This window comes from Aspergillus vadensis (assembly GCF_003184925.1).
Source record: "Aspergillus vadensis CBS 113365 unplaced genomic scaffold BO88scaffold_15, whole genome shotgun sequence".
Taxonomy (NCBI): domain Eukaryota; kingdom Fungi; phylum Ascomycota; class Eurotiomycetes; order Eurotiales; family Aspergillaceae; genus Aspergillus; species Aspergillus vadensis.
Genome location: NW_020292053.1, coordinates 318,459 through 331,075, shown reverse-complemented (window position 1 = coordinate 331,075; position 12,617 = coordinate 318,459). Strand labels below are relative to the sequence as shown.

The following is a 12,617-nucleotide window of genomic DNA, read 5'->3' as shown; positions in this document are numbered from 1 at the left end:
TAGAGCTCGATTATGCGAAGGTGAACGTTGTGGATATATTGGGTGCCTTAAATGACACCCCACCAGGATACGAGTATGAAGTACACTCCTTCCTAGAACAATAGCGTTTTTCAAGTATCGTGTTATGGCACGTCAGATCATTCTAAAGGTAGTGTTACACCCTCTTTGCCGCGGAATCGGATGTGACAGGCAACATTTTGCAGATCTCTTCCTTTCCCTGTTGAGTTCAGTGTCGCCCACGTAACTCCTGTACTCTCCACAGTTTACATGGGAAGAGGTCGGTTGACACCGGGTAGTCTAGCCTAGCTATGTTCCTTCGAGTTTTCGCCTATATTAAGGGGAAGTAGGCCATGTATCTCGCAAAACCATCTCGCAGCGGGTAGGGTAGTAGTTGGACTCGACGGAAATATATATCCATGCCGTGAAGACATTTTCTCAACCGCATAACATCCATATGCCTCCCACATACGAGGCATTCATACTTCGCGAATATCAGAGGTTTGCAAAGGCATCGCTATAAACTGCGCCTTGAGACTGGATTCTCTCCTCTTTCCTGCTTCGAGCGATGCAGAGTATTTACGGTGTTGAATCTAACTAGTGCCATAGTGTGGCAGAGCCTGTCTACTCTTAGGTCTAGTAGAAAGGGTTCATCTAGATTCGAACTAATCTAATTGTGTGCGACATGATGGTTCGATGTCTCAAACTTTATGAGGTATATGCAAGAGGGACCTCCAATATAGCTGGATAAATCATTACTTGATTGTCATGGATGCATTTCACTAAATTGAGCTCTTGCTGGGCCAGACACGCTTACAGTGCGTCATGCAGGCGGGCAGTCCCCCTTGATAGAAGAACATGTTATATTGTGAGAATTAAAATAATGACTTATCATTAATAAGAGATGCTGCCCACATAGAAGAGAATCTGAAAATTAAAGGTACAAATACAATGACCCGCAGCATCCCCTAAGATCCTTTGCAAACAACTCCTCCCATTTATTATGATAGAGCTCCATCATGGGCTTCATTCAAGGCCAGAGAAATGCCGGATAGTGCTGGTGTTGATGGCATTTAGATGTCGTGGCACTGGTCGACATATGACTTGAAGTGTTCAGGAAAGTCATCCTTCCACAGCTGATCGCTGTTCAAGTATTCCTCGACTTTTTGGCACCTGTCATTTGTAATGTAGGGAAGCAATTGGGGCACCCCTTTAAACACAGCGGTTCTGGCGTTGCTGTTGACACAATCCAAGAATGGCTGTACCTTGTCTTCATCGTCACAGAGGTTCAGGCCATCGGACTCTTTCTGGCACTTGGAGACGACGTCGTTATATAGGTCATCAATGGATTTGACAAATGCCTTCTGTGCCGGCTCATCATTGATGCCAGTGTAGTGGATACCATCTTCCAACAGTTCGTTAAGAATCTCGTCCTTCACATCGCTGTTCCACTGGTCGATTCTGGGTGCGCAACCGGCCGGACAGGCGTTCAGTTGGACGTTTTGGATAAAGTAGCCGGGTATTTTGCTAATGGAGTCGAGGGCATCAAAGCACAAGGTTACGAGGGCGAGGGTGGGAGAAGCACTGAGGCAAGCAACAGTTGCGATATTCACAGCGTTGTTGAACTTCATGGTGACCTCTGATTCAGGATGATCGCTGGGCTTCTGAGGCTGATGTAGTTTTCTCGAGATTAGAAGACGTATTGCACGCTGGCACTGAGAGGATCCCAGTTGCTTTAAAAGACAACTCGGACGAGTAGCATTCCTCCCATCATTCCCTGTAGCACAGGGACAAAGGGTGATTATAGTGGTGATCCTTCCAATCATTTGAAGGAGGACATTCCAAGTCTGGATTGTCGGTATCTCAACATGTTTATGGCAGATCAATCAATTATTGTGGTTGTGGAGTCTAGTGTCGAGCAGCTTAGTGTAGAGGGCATTCAAGTCTCAGACAGTGTATGTCTCAAAGTTTATTATATTAGCCTAAAAGACAACTTAGTCAAGGAAAGGATCCAAGCCTAATTATGATGCCCTGCTCGAATCACTAGCAGAGTACACCCCTGCGGTATGGCACGGTCTTTCTACCGCCCCGTCAGGGAAAGCTCGTGCTTTCTTCTTTTCTCGTGAAATGTAGATCATTGCCATGATAGCCCCACATGAACGTACACTTGTTTCTTCACTGCATTGACCTTGGTTTTGCAATGGGGTACTCTTTGTTGTCCGTATTACGTTTGGTGCATAATCTTTTATCTGATATCATGGAATCATCGATCCAATAATCTTTGGACTGCTGCGTAGCCCTTCGTCTTCACCGCTTCAAGCTTCTTAAATTGACTTTATGTTTGATCATCTCAAGGAAACGACAGGTCACACAATTCTTCTACTTATGGTTTTCTAACGCCGGTGTTAAACAGTACGAAGGCAGAACTTTGGATGCAAGGGGGCACATAGGTCTACGCGCATAGTACGGGTTGGAATGCAAGGGATGGTATGATGATGTACATTGTCTTTGTTTCCGACCTTTGATTTGTTCCTGAAACTTAAAGTTCTCTTGCTCAAAAGCAACAAGCTTACGGGGCAGCTTTTATCCTCGGCATTACTCCGTAGCTCCTATCGAGACAGAGCTGCGCCAGTGGCGGATCATGAGGAGCTGAAGTGCTATATTGGCACTTCTTGTCATAGTTCAGGTTTGAATACATAATACCGACCGTCCTATATGGAGCTATGAATTGCCCAAGAATTATTAAGGAGGAGTAATGACGAGATTAGCGAGTACGCCATGCTGGGGTTTGCCGGGATTCCGAATACGCATGTGCGATCGCCCATCTAGGCGTCCTCTCTGCCGTTGACTGCATTATCGCCGATTTTGCTCGTGTGATGATTCCCACAGGATAAGGCATGTTTGGGGCATTGAGTCTGGGACACGGAACTTAGTAACAGAAAGTTGTCTTGTCATCGGTTGATGGATAGTCAATGCAAGTATACGCTGTATCTAAATTATTGAAGGCAGGCCGTGGGTAGCACGCGGCCATTGAAGGGGGGAGAATTAAGAACCTGAGACATGTAATTGGGAAGATGAAAGGGCGAGAGAAGCAAAAAAGCATCAAGGTCTAGACCAAACTACGATGTAGTATTGTTACAGTTAAGATGGTTTCTGATATTTGCTGACCGCTACTTGAGTGCGATGAAGGATCTTGGGTTCGACAATCCCGCATACGTACATGATCTCTAATGTTGTTCTTGTCGCTTAGTAGTACGGATTGTAAGTGGTCGCACTTAATATGAGGTGTGCAACCCACACTCAGGAATAGGTACATGTATCCCTTTTCTTCTACCAGTGTCAGTCTATCTCTTGTACCATTACCAAATTCTCACTCGAAAATCGGAAGTTCTTGCTCTACGTTGCAGCGCCAATAATGCCGAGCGGAGAAAACAATTATCAAATCATGGACGGACTGGATGTTAGAAGTTCACCGAGCCACATTCTTTCACAATGTAAAGACCACCATGGCGCGGTACAACGAGAGATGCACAGCAACTGCGAGCCCGTCCCGTTCCCGATCGCGATTGTTGGCATGTCAATGAGGCTTCCTGGCGGTGTCAATGGTGAGAAGGATCTCTGGGACTTATTGATCAACAAACGCGACGGTCGTTGCATAGTTCCCGAGGACCGATACAACATAGAAGCATTCTACGATGAGACTCGTCCTGGTGCGATTCGGACACAGCATGGCTACTTCCTTCAGCAAGATATATCGCAGGTTGATGCTGGATTCTTCGGTATGAGCAAGCTAGAAGCTGGGAAACTCGACCCGCAACAACGGATACTGCTTGAAGTTGTATGGGAATGTTTGGAAAATGGGGGCCAACTCCCGTCCGAATGCCGTGGAAAGGACATTGGATGTTACGTTGGAGTGTTTGGCGAGGACTGGTTGGATTTGATGAGCAAGGACACCCAGGCCATCGATCGGTTCAGGGTCGTCAGCGCGGCGGATTTCGCCCTTTCGAACCGAATATCCTACGAGTATGATCTGCGGGGCCCCAGTATCACATTTCGCACTGGTTGCTCTGCGGCCCTTGTCGGTCTACACGATGCGTGTCAGGCATTATACACAGGCGAATGTTCGTCGGCGTTGGTGGCTGGGACCAACTTGATCATCACACCCACCACTACTAACGCCGTCTCGGAGACTATGGCACTTTCCCCAGATGGAATTTCGAAAACCTTCGATGCTTCTGCAGATGGTTATGGAAGAGGAGAAGCAGTAAACGCAATCTACATCAAGCCGTTACATGCATGCCTCAGGGATGGTGATCCCATTCGCGCCGTGATACGATCTACAGCTGTCAACTGCGACGGCAAGACACCTAGCATAACAACTCCGGGGTCGCAAGCACAGGAAGCACTCATCAGAAAAGCTTATCAGAAAGCAGGTATTTCTGACATCAGTAAAACAGCGTTCTTCGAGTGTCACGGAACTGGCACAATCGTTGGCGACACGGCCGAAACAACTGTAATTGCCAATGTGTTTGGTCACGAAGGCATACATATTGGAGCGGTGAGTCGAATGTCAAAAGTCTTGGTGATTCTACATCTGATAAGTACTAGGTAAAACCAAACTTGGGCCATTCAGAAGGCGCTTCTGGTATTACCAGTGTGATCAAGAGTGTACTCGCGCTTGAGCACAGAATCCTTCCTCCCAATATACATTTCAATACCCCAAATCCTAACAGTGAGGCATTCCCTTCCCTAGTGCTTTCAAAGATAGAATACTCATATTTTTATCTTAAGTCCCTTTTAAAGAAGCGAAGTTGCAAGTTCCTGTGGATCCAACACCTTGGCCGGCAGGTAGATGTGAGAGGATCAGCGTCAACTCATTCGGTATAGGGGGTACCAACGCGCATGTATGTATCAGTGCTTTCAGCCATCATAATCCCCCACCATATCACAAAAACATCTGCTAATTACCTAAGGTTGTCTTGGATTCTGCCCTCTCTGTAGGTGTAAGATCCCGGTCTGGGGTAACATCCGACGAAAGACCAGGCCCACCACACCTTTTGCTCGCCTCTGCCAAGTCGGCCACATCGCTGGATAGCAACGTCAAGACAATCAGCGATTATCTACATGACATTCCATCTGCTGCTGCAGATATTGCATATACACTGGCGTTCAAACGAGAGCACATGCAACACCGAGCCTTTGCCATCGTGGAGAAAGATGGGACAATTTCGACATTTGAGAAAGCGCGTGCAATCAACCCGCAGATATGCTTCGTCTTCACCGGACAAGGCGCACAGTGGCCAGGCATGGGTCGAGAGATGATCCAGAACTCAGAGAAGTTCCGGTTAGTTATACAGGAACTAGATCAACAATTACAGCGACTGGAGACTCCACCAGATTGGAGTATCGAAGGCATGTCTTGGTCCTTTTCTTAACATAAGCTTGTATCTAACAACATCTAGATGAACTAATGCATACCGACGATAAAGGCCGGTTCCAAGAGGCCAAGTTCGCACAGCCCCTTTGTACCGCCATTCAGGTGGCCCTGGTGAGCTTCCTCCGGGAGCTGGGGGTCGTGCCGTCCATTGTGGTAGGACATTCGAGTGGCGAAATTGCCGCGGCCTATGCTTCAGGAGCAATTACCGCCTCCTCTGCCATCAAGATCGCGTATTTCCGTGGCCTGGCTATGGAGTCAGCCAAAGGAAATGGTGCTATGGCGGCAGTCGGTTTGGGACGTGCTGAAGCAGAGAAATATCTCAAGAATGGCGTGGTTGTGGCGTGCGAGAACAGCCCTGAAAGTGTGACCATCTCCGGAGACGAACAAGCGGTCGATGAAATGTTGAAAGACATACAAGCACAAGGCGAGGTGTTCTGCCGGCGTCTTGCAGTCAATGTGGCTTACCACTCACACCACATGAATGAGGTGGGAGAACTATTCGAGTCACTACTTTCGGAAATTTGTTTCAATGAATCTATGATTCCACTAGTATCCACGGTTACAAACGAAACTATCTCTGACCCTTGCGCTCTGAGTCCCTCATACTGGAGAAGAAATGTGGAAAATCCAGTCATGTTTAACACGGCACTGAGCAAGATATTGAGTGATGATGAAAAGGCTCTGGCATTTGTTGAAATTGGACCACACTCGGTGCTCTCTGGCCCCTTGCGGCAAATCATCGCCGGTACAGATTCCAAGCGAAGCTGCTCATACACATCAACCCTTATTCGAAATGAAGACCAATGGAGATGCTTGATGAACACGGCTGGCCAGTTATATACCCAGGGAATCTCTCTGAACCTATCGTCGTTTGTCTGTCCTGCAGCAACAGTGACAGACCTTGCTCCTTACTCGTGGGATCATAATGAATCCTTCTGGAGTGAGACCCGTCTAACGAGGGACTGGAGGCTTCGGTCAGCTCCCCACCACGAGCTGTTAGGAAGTCGAGCTCTGGAATCGAGCGACTTGGAACCTGTATGGCGGAACATGCTACAAGCTGAGAATGTACCGTGGCTATTGGAACATAAGATAGGGGGAGAGGTCGTCTTTCCAGGTGCCGGATACGTGGCAATGGTCGGGGAGGCTATGCGTCAGATTTCCCAGGTCCCCGAATATTCGGTGAAAAACGTGTTTATGCGAGCTGCATTGGTGCTGAAAGAGGCGAAGCTGCAGCACGTTGAGATTATTACTAGCCTCCGACCGGTGAAACTGACCGACAGTCTGGACTCTGGTTGGTACGACTTTACAATCACTGCATATAACGAAGGCGAGTGGAAGAAACATTGTGTCGGGCAGGTGCGGGCAGAGCCAGATGGCTTCAGTGATGAATATGGTATAGTATCTCCATACTCACGTAAGGTGCTGGCCAAGGAATGGTACGACGCTTTGGAGAAACGAGGACTGGAGTACGGCTCCAATTTCCGCGGGCTTCGAGATATCACCGCAAGCCCTACCACAGCCGAGGCAGCAGCAACGTTATGTGAGCCTACTGCGCTGACCGGTAGTCGCTATTCTCTCCATCCTGTCGTGATAGACCAATGTCTCCAGCTGTTGAGTGTAGCAGGAGCCAGAGGAATTCAGCGTTCCATGACTCAATTGTGCATCCCCACCGCTATTGAGAGTCTATACGTTGCCCCTGGACAAGAGGTGATGTCTTTGAAATCGACATGCGATACAGCTGGGAATATGTTCACTGGAGATGCTTTATTAGTTGCGGATGGAAAGCCTGTGCTTTCTCTGAGGCGCTGCTTCTTTTTCGGAATCAGTGAGTCCGCGATCAACGATGCAAATGGCGCGTCCGCCGCAACGCTGCATTGGAAACCACATATAGATTTTCTTCCACTTGACGGCCTAATCCCAAAAATTGCAGCGGACATAGATCGCGGGAGAATCGCTATGGAATTTACGAACCTATTCATACTGGAGGCATACCGGCGGACGAGATCAGCCAGGCCAACAAAGGAGCACTTGAAAAAGTACCACAAGTGGTTGCTTTCGCAATACGAAAGAACAAGACGCGAACACCCCAGTCTTATCCTCGAAATGGACAAGTCTGGCTCCAACCCAGAAGGGTGTATGTCGCAGATCGAGGAGTCTGGCAAAAACATCGAGCATGCTTTGGCACGCAGTGTATATACTGCCGGTTATGAGATGCTGTCACATATTGAAGGCATCTTAGATGACAGCGTCGACGCCCTAGAGGTCATTAGCGGAAGTGATGCAGTCAGTAGTATGTATGAGGAGTCCTCTCGTCTATGTCCGACCGAGAATTTCCTGTCACTGCTCAGCCATTCCCGTCCAACACTCAGAGTCCTGGAGGTTGGAGCAGGAACAGGCGGCGCCACCTCGGCAGTTCTCGATGCCCTTTATGATTCAACAAAGCACCAAGGTCCTTTGTATTCCAGCTATACATTCACTGATATTTCAGCGGCATTTTTCGCAAAAGCAAAAGAGCACTTTAGGAACTTCCCTGGGATGATATACGAGACATTCGATATATCCAGGGACCCTGAGGACCAAGGCTTTGCCGTAAACAGCTATGACTTGATCATCGCTTCAAATGTCGTCCATGCTACCCCCAAAATATCAACCTCGCTTCGCAACCTGAATAAACTACTGGCTCCAGGAGGGTGGCTTTTCCTTACAGAGCTCTGTCCCGGACTTCCAATAGTCAATTTCATAATGGGTACTCTCCCAGGCTGGTGGAATGCAGAAGATTCAAGAGAAACACCAATGGTTACCGTCTCACGATGGCATCAAGAGCTCCTGGATGCGGGATTTACTGGTGCGGACATAGTTCGATACGACAACGAACCGCCATACGAGACTAACGCTTACATTCTATCACGGCGACCGGAAGCGAGGGCACCTCTCTGTAAAGAGATTGGTTTCCTTTATAGGGGCAAGGTCCCTAATCTGGCATATACACTTGCACAGGCTTTCACCCACCAAGGCGTCAAGGTCACTTGGTTGACTCTGAACGACCTGTCTTGTTTAATGACGGACATTATATCCTTCCTTGACCTCGATAACCCTTTTTTGGACAGTCTTTCGGAGGATGAATTCCGTGCTTTTCAACGCTTTCTTTCTGGCGTCAAAGGCCACTGCCTCTGGCTGATGCCGCCGGTTCAATTTGGCGGTGAAGATTCAGACCCTCGATTTGGCCTAACGCTGGGATTGATGCGAACGGTAAGGAAAGAGATCTCTACAAATTTTGCAACCCTTGAATTTGAGCAGAGTGAACCTGGTGCAGCAGAGAAGATTGCGCTTGTATTCGAAAGAATCTGTCGACAATCAGGCAAGAACCCGATTTACCAGGACTACGAGTTTGCCCTTAAAGATGGAGCAGTTCATGTCGGTCGATTTCACTTCCAATTCCTCCACCAAATGATGGCTGCCAATGATAGCTTCGAGCAGAGGTCTTTAGATATTGGGTGCTTTGGTATCTTTGATTCTTTGACTTGGGCCCTAGATGGGCGTGTGGGACACCTTGGGGAGCATGATATCGAAGTGGATATCCGATTTGTGGGGCTCAATTTCAGAGTAAGCCACTGTCAATACCTTTCAGTATCTGAATGCTAAAATTGCTTGTTTAGGACATCATGATATCGATGGGACTGATGGGAGAAACTTCCGAGATCGGACTTGAAGCGGCCGGTATTGTCTGCAATGTGGGATCAGGGGTACAGAACATTCAAGTAGGAGATAAGGTGTCAGTTTTCGGAAAGGGCTTAATGGGCACAAGAAAAATAGTGCCTGCGGAGACTTGTCATGTGCTCCCTGAAGGATCGTCTCTCGAAGATGCAGCAGCAGGTCCCTGCGTATTCTCCACTGCTCTCTACTCATTGGTGAAGTGCGGAAATCTACAGAAGGGGCAGACAGTTCTCATCCACAGCGCGTGCGGTGGTGTCGGTTTGGCCGCAATTCAGATATGTCAGGCAATCGGAGCCGAGATATTCGCCACGGTCGGAAGCAAGGAAAAGAGAGAACATCTCATGGAGGAGTTCAAGCTTACTGAGGATCGTATATTTGATTCCAGAAGCGTTAGCTTCCACAAGGATATAATGAAGGCGACCGGTAATAGAGGTGTAGACCTCGTTCTGAACTCCCTTTCCGGCGAACTATTGCATGCCTCTTGGAAGTGCGTTGCCCCCATGGGAAAGATGATTGAGTTGGGTAAGCGTGACTTCCTCGGTCATGGTAAGCTGGATATGGACCTTTTCATGGGAAACCGAACCTTCATTGGTGTGGATCTTCTTCAAATTGGCGAGCAGGACCCTGATATTATTCGGAGCTTAATACAGCAATTCGCTCACTCTTTAGAGCAAAGGAAGCTCCGTCCTATCCGTCCAGTTACTGTTTTCAAAGCGTCCGATATTGCTAAAGCGTTTAGGCACATGCAGACTGGCAAACACATGGGCAAGATTCTGGTGGAAATGCCTGAGAATCCATCCGAATTACCAGTGTCTAAATTGCAGGCTAAAGGAGCCCTGTTCCGCGGTAATGCTTCTTACTTGTTGGTTGGTGGGCTTGGGGGTCTCGGGCGTGCAGTGGCAAGATGGATGGTGGAAAAAGGTGCCCAGCATTTGCTATTCATGTCCCGGTCCGGCTTGGAGGCAACCAAGGCTCGGGAATTCGTCCAGGATATGGAGTCTCAGGAAAACTGTCACGTTCAGGTAGTGACAGGTGATGTCACCAATATCAACGATGTTGAACGAGCCGTGTCTGCCGCGGTACGACCTATAGCAGGAATTATGCAGTTGTCCATGGTGCTACGAGTGAGTTTCCCGTTACCCTTGTATACACTCTCATATGGCATTCAGCATGCTCTTGTTGTCGAAGAATACTTATTGATTTCTCTGTCAAACAGGATCAAACATTGGATGACATGGAATACAAGGAGTGGACCGAGGCACTTGCTCCTAAGGTCCAAGGCACGTGGAATGTTCATCAGGCGACGCAGAGTTGCTCTCTGGATTTCTTCGTCCTGCTCAGCTCTGTCTCTGGTACTGCCGGGCATATCGGCCAAGCAAACTACGCGGCTGCTAATACCTTCTTGGACGCTTTTGTCACTTACCGTCAGTCAAAGGGGCTACCAGCTAGCGTACTCGACATTGGTTTCATGGGAGATATCGGTGTTATCGCTGAAACGTCTCATAGAGCTAGGGAAATGGTTGAAATGAGCTCATGGGAAATCCTGGAAGAGCACGATCTACTCAAGGCCCTGGAAATACAGATCATGGGGAGTGCACCCCAACTGGCCTTAGGGATGGGAACAACAAAGCCGGTGTCTGAGATGGAGAATGGTGTTACAGTAGGGCAGGATGCTCGTTTCCTGGCGTGGCATAACATGCTGACTGCTTCGGACGGCGGGAGCGCAAGCCAAGATAACGAGCTCAAAACGTTCGTAAACACGATCAAGCGCAATCCCTCTCTTCTCTATGATCCAGCTACAGAGACCAAGATTACGCTCGAGATCGGTCGAATGGTTGCCTCGAACATGTCCTATCCCGATGATATGCCGTATGAGGAGCTCTGTGAGATTGCAATTGACTCATTGATGACCATTGAGATACGCAGCTGGTTCCGGCGAAATGTCGGCGTTGAGGTATCACTCGCTCAGATTTCAAAGGCACAAAACGTCAAAGGACTCGGCGCGATTACCATGCAGGTCCTCCGTGAGAAGCACAAGTCCGGGGAGCTTGAGAACGCGAAGGGGTCTCTTGTCGGTAACGGCAAAGACGATGTTGATGAGAGCGTGCTCTATCGGGCGGACTTGGAGTTGGCTAAGTCTCTAGAGCCAATATCAGAGCACGTCCCGTGCTGGCATTCCCAATCTGAAGGACGGGTGTTTGTGACTGGATGCACCGGGTTCCTGGGTGCCTTCTTTCTCTCTACTCTAACTAGTCACCCACGGGTGAAGGAGATCGCGTGCTTGGTGCGAGCGCCAGATGCCGCAGCAGGCTTGGCACGTATCAAGGAGAACCTGGAGCACTACGGACTGTCATTGGACTTTGAATCTAAAGTCATCGTCGTACCTGGCGATCTCACCGACTCGACACTGGGACTCGGACAGGAGAAGTACGAACATTTCGCTCAATGGACCAGTGTTATTTTCCACCTTGCCGCCCAATGCAACTACATGCCTTCATACTCGGAGCTCCGCGGCGCCAATATCCATGGGTTTTCGAATATTCTTCGGTTCGCCAATACGAAGCGCCTCAAGCCCGTGCATTATACCTCCAGCATTTCAGCCTGCGGAACATCTGCATATCTCGAGGGTAGAGAGCTTATCGGCGAGAATGAAAGACCAGCCCTCAACACTACGGACTCCGAAAGAAAGCTCGTCGGTTACAGTGAGACCAAGATCGTGGCCGAAAGCATCGCCTGGGATGCCATCGCAAACGGCATGCCAGTAACCATCCATCGCCTACCCGTCATTTCCGGCCACAGCAAAACGGGAGTTGCCAACCCCGGGGACGGTTTCCAACATCTGATGGTCAGCTCCATCCGCGTTGGATGCTACCCGTCCCCCCCAGCGGCCCGCTGCCAGATGATCCCAGTCGACTACGCAAGCTCAGCGATCCTGGAAATTGCGCTTAGCAGTCACCACAGCCATGCCTATAACCTTGTCCTACCTGATCAAACTCATACCTTGACGTGGGATGAGGTTCTAGACCTGGTGGCACATTATACGTCCCCCCCGTTGAAACGGGTATCGGCTTTGGAGTGGGCTGATATTGTGGCAACGCATGGAGAACATCATTTCAAAGTCGCGTCGGCGTTCTTGCAGGATAAAGTTCGGGAATTGTTGGTGTACTGGGAGGCGGAGACGATGACGAAGACTGTGTATGAGAATGCGAATGGTCGGCGTGTTTTGCTTGCGTCTTCGGATATGCCGGAGTTGCCTTCTATGCCGGAGCTGCTGAGTACGTACTTTGAGGTTTGGCAGAAGGAGGAGCAGAAGCAGCACCGGTGATGTCGGGGCTGCTGGGTTGAAGTAGGAAATTGTGAGGAGGGCAAGGACAAAGTCAATGAAGTATCCATCATGAAAGACAGGTTGTCAATTAGGATAGATAAAAATGAGACGATATTATTGCTGTAATCACATTATTAACCTACA

At 48.8% G+C, this 12,617-nt stretch overlaps 2 protein-coding genes across 2 annotated transcripts; one reads left to right on the top strand and one right to left on the bottom strand.

Moving 5' to 3' along the window:
* Nucleotides 1-865: 865 nt before the first annotated feature.
* Nucleotides 866-1,865, bottom strand: BO88DRAFT_405863 (uncharacterized protein). The gene has a single exon (XM_025707003.1). The coding sequence runs from the start codon at nucleotides 1,626-1,628 to the stop codon at nucleotides 1,071-1,073; it is 558 nt and encodes a 185-aa protein (XP_025561693.1). The 5' UTR covers nucleotides 1,629-1,865; the 3' UTR covers nucleotides 866-1,070.
* Nucleotides 1,866-3,341: 1,476 nt separating this feature from the next.
* BO88DRAFT_390808 (polyketide synthase) lies at nucleotides 3,342-12,581 on the top strand. The gene is made up of 7 exons (XM_025704971.1): nucleotides 3,342-4,555; nucleotides 4,606-4,729; nucleotides 4,846-4,901; nucleotides 4,971-5,345; nucleotides 5,501-9,037; nucleotides 9,091-10,272; nucleotides 10,365-12,581. The coding sequence occupies exons 1-7, from the start codon at nucleotides 3,413-3,415 to the stop codon at nucleotides 12,471-12,473; spliced, it is 8,526 nt and encodes a 2,841-aa protein (XP_025561692.1). The 5' UTR covers nucleotides 3,342-3,412; the 3' UTR covers nucleotides 12,474-12,581.
* Nucleotides 12,582-12,617: the final 36 nt, after the last annotated feature.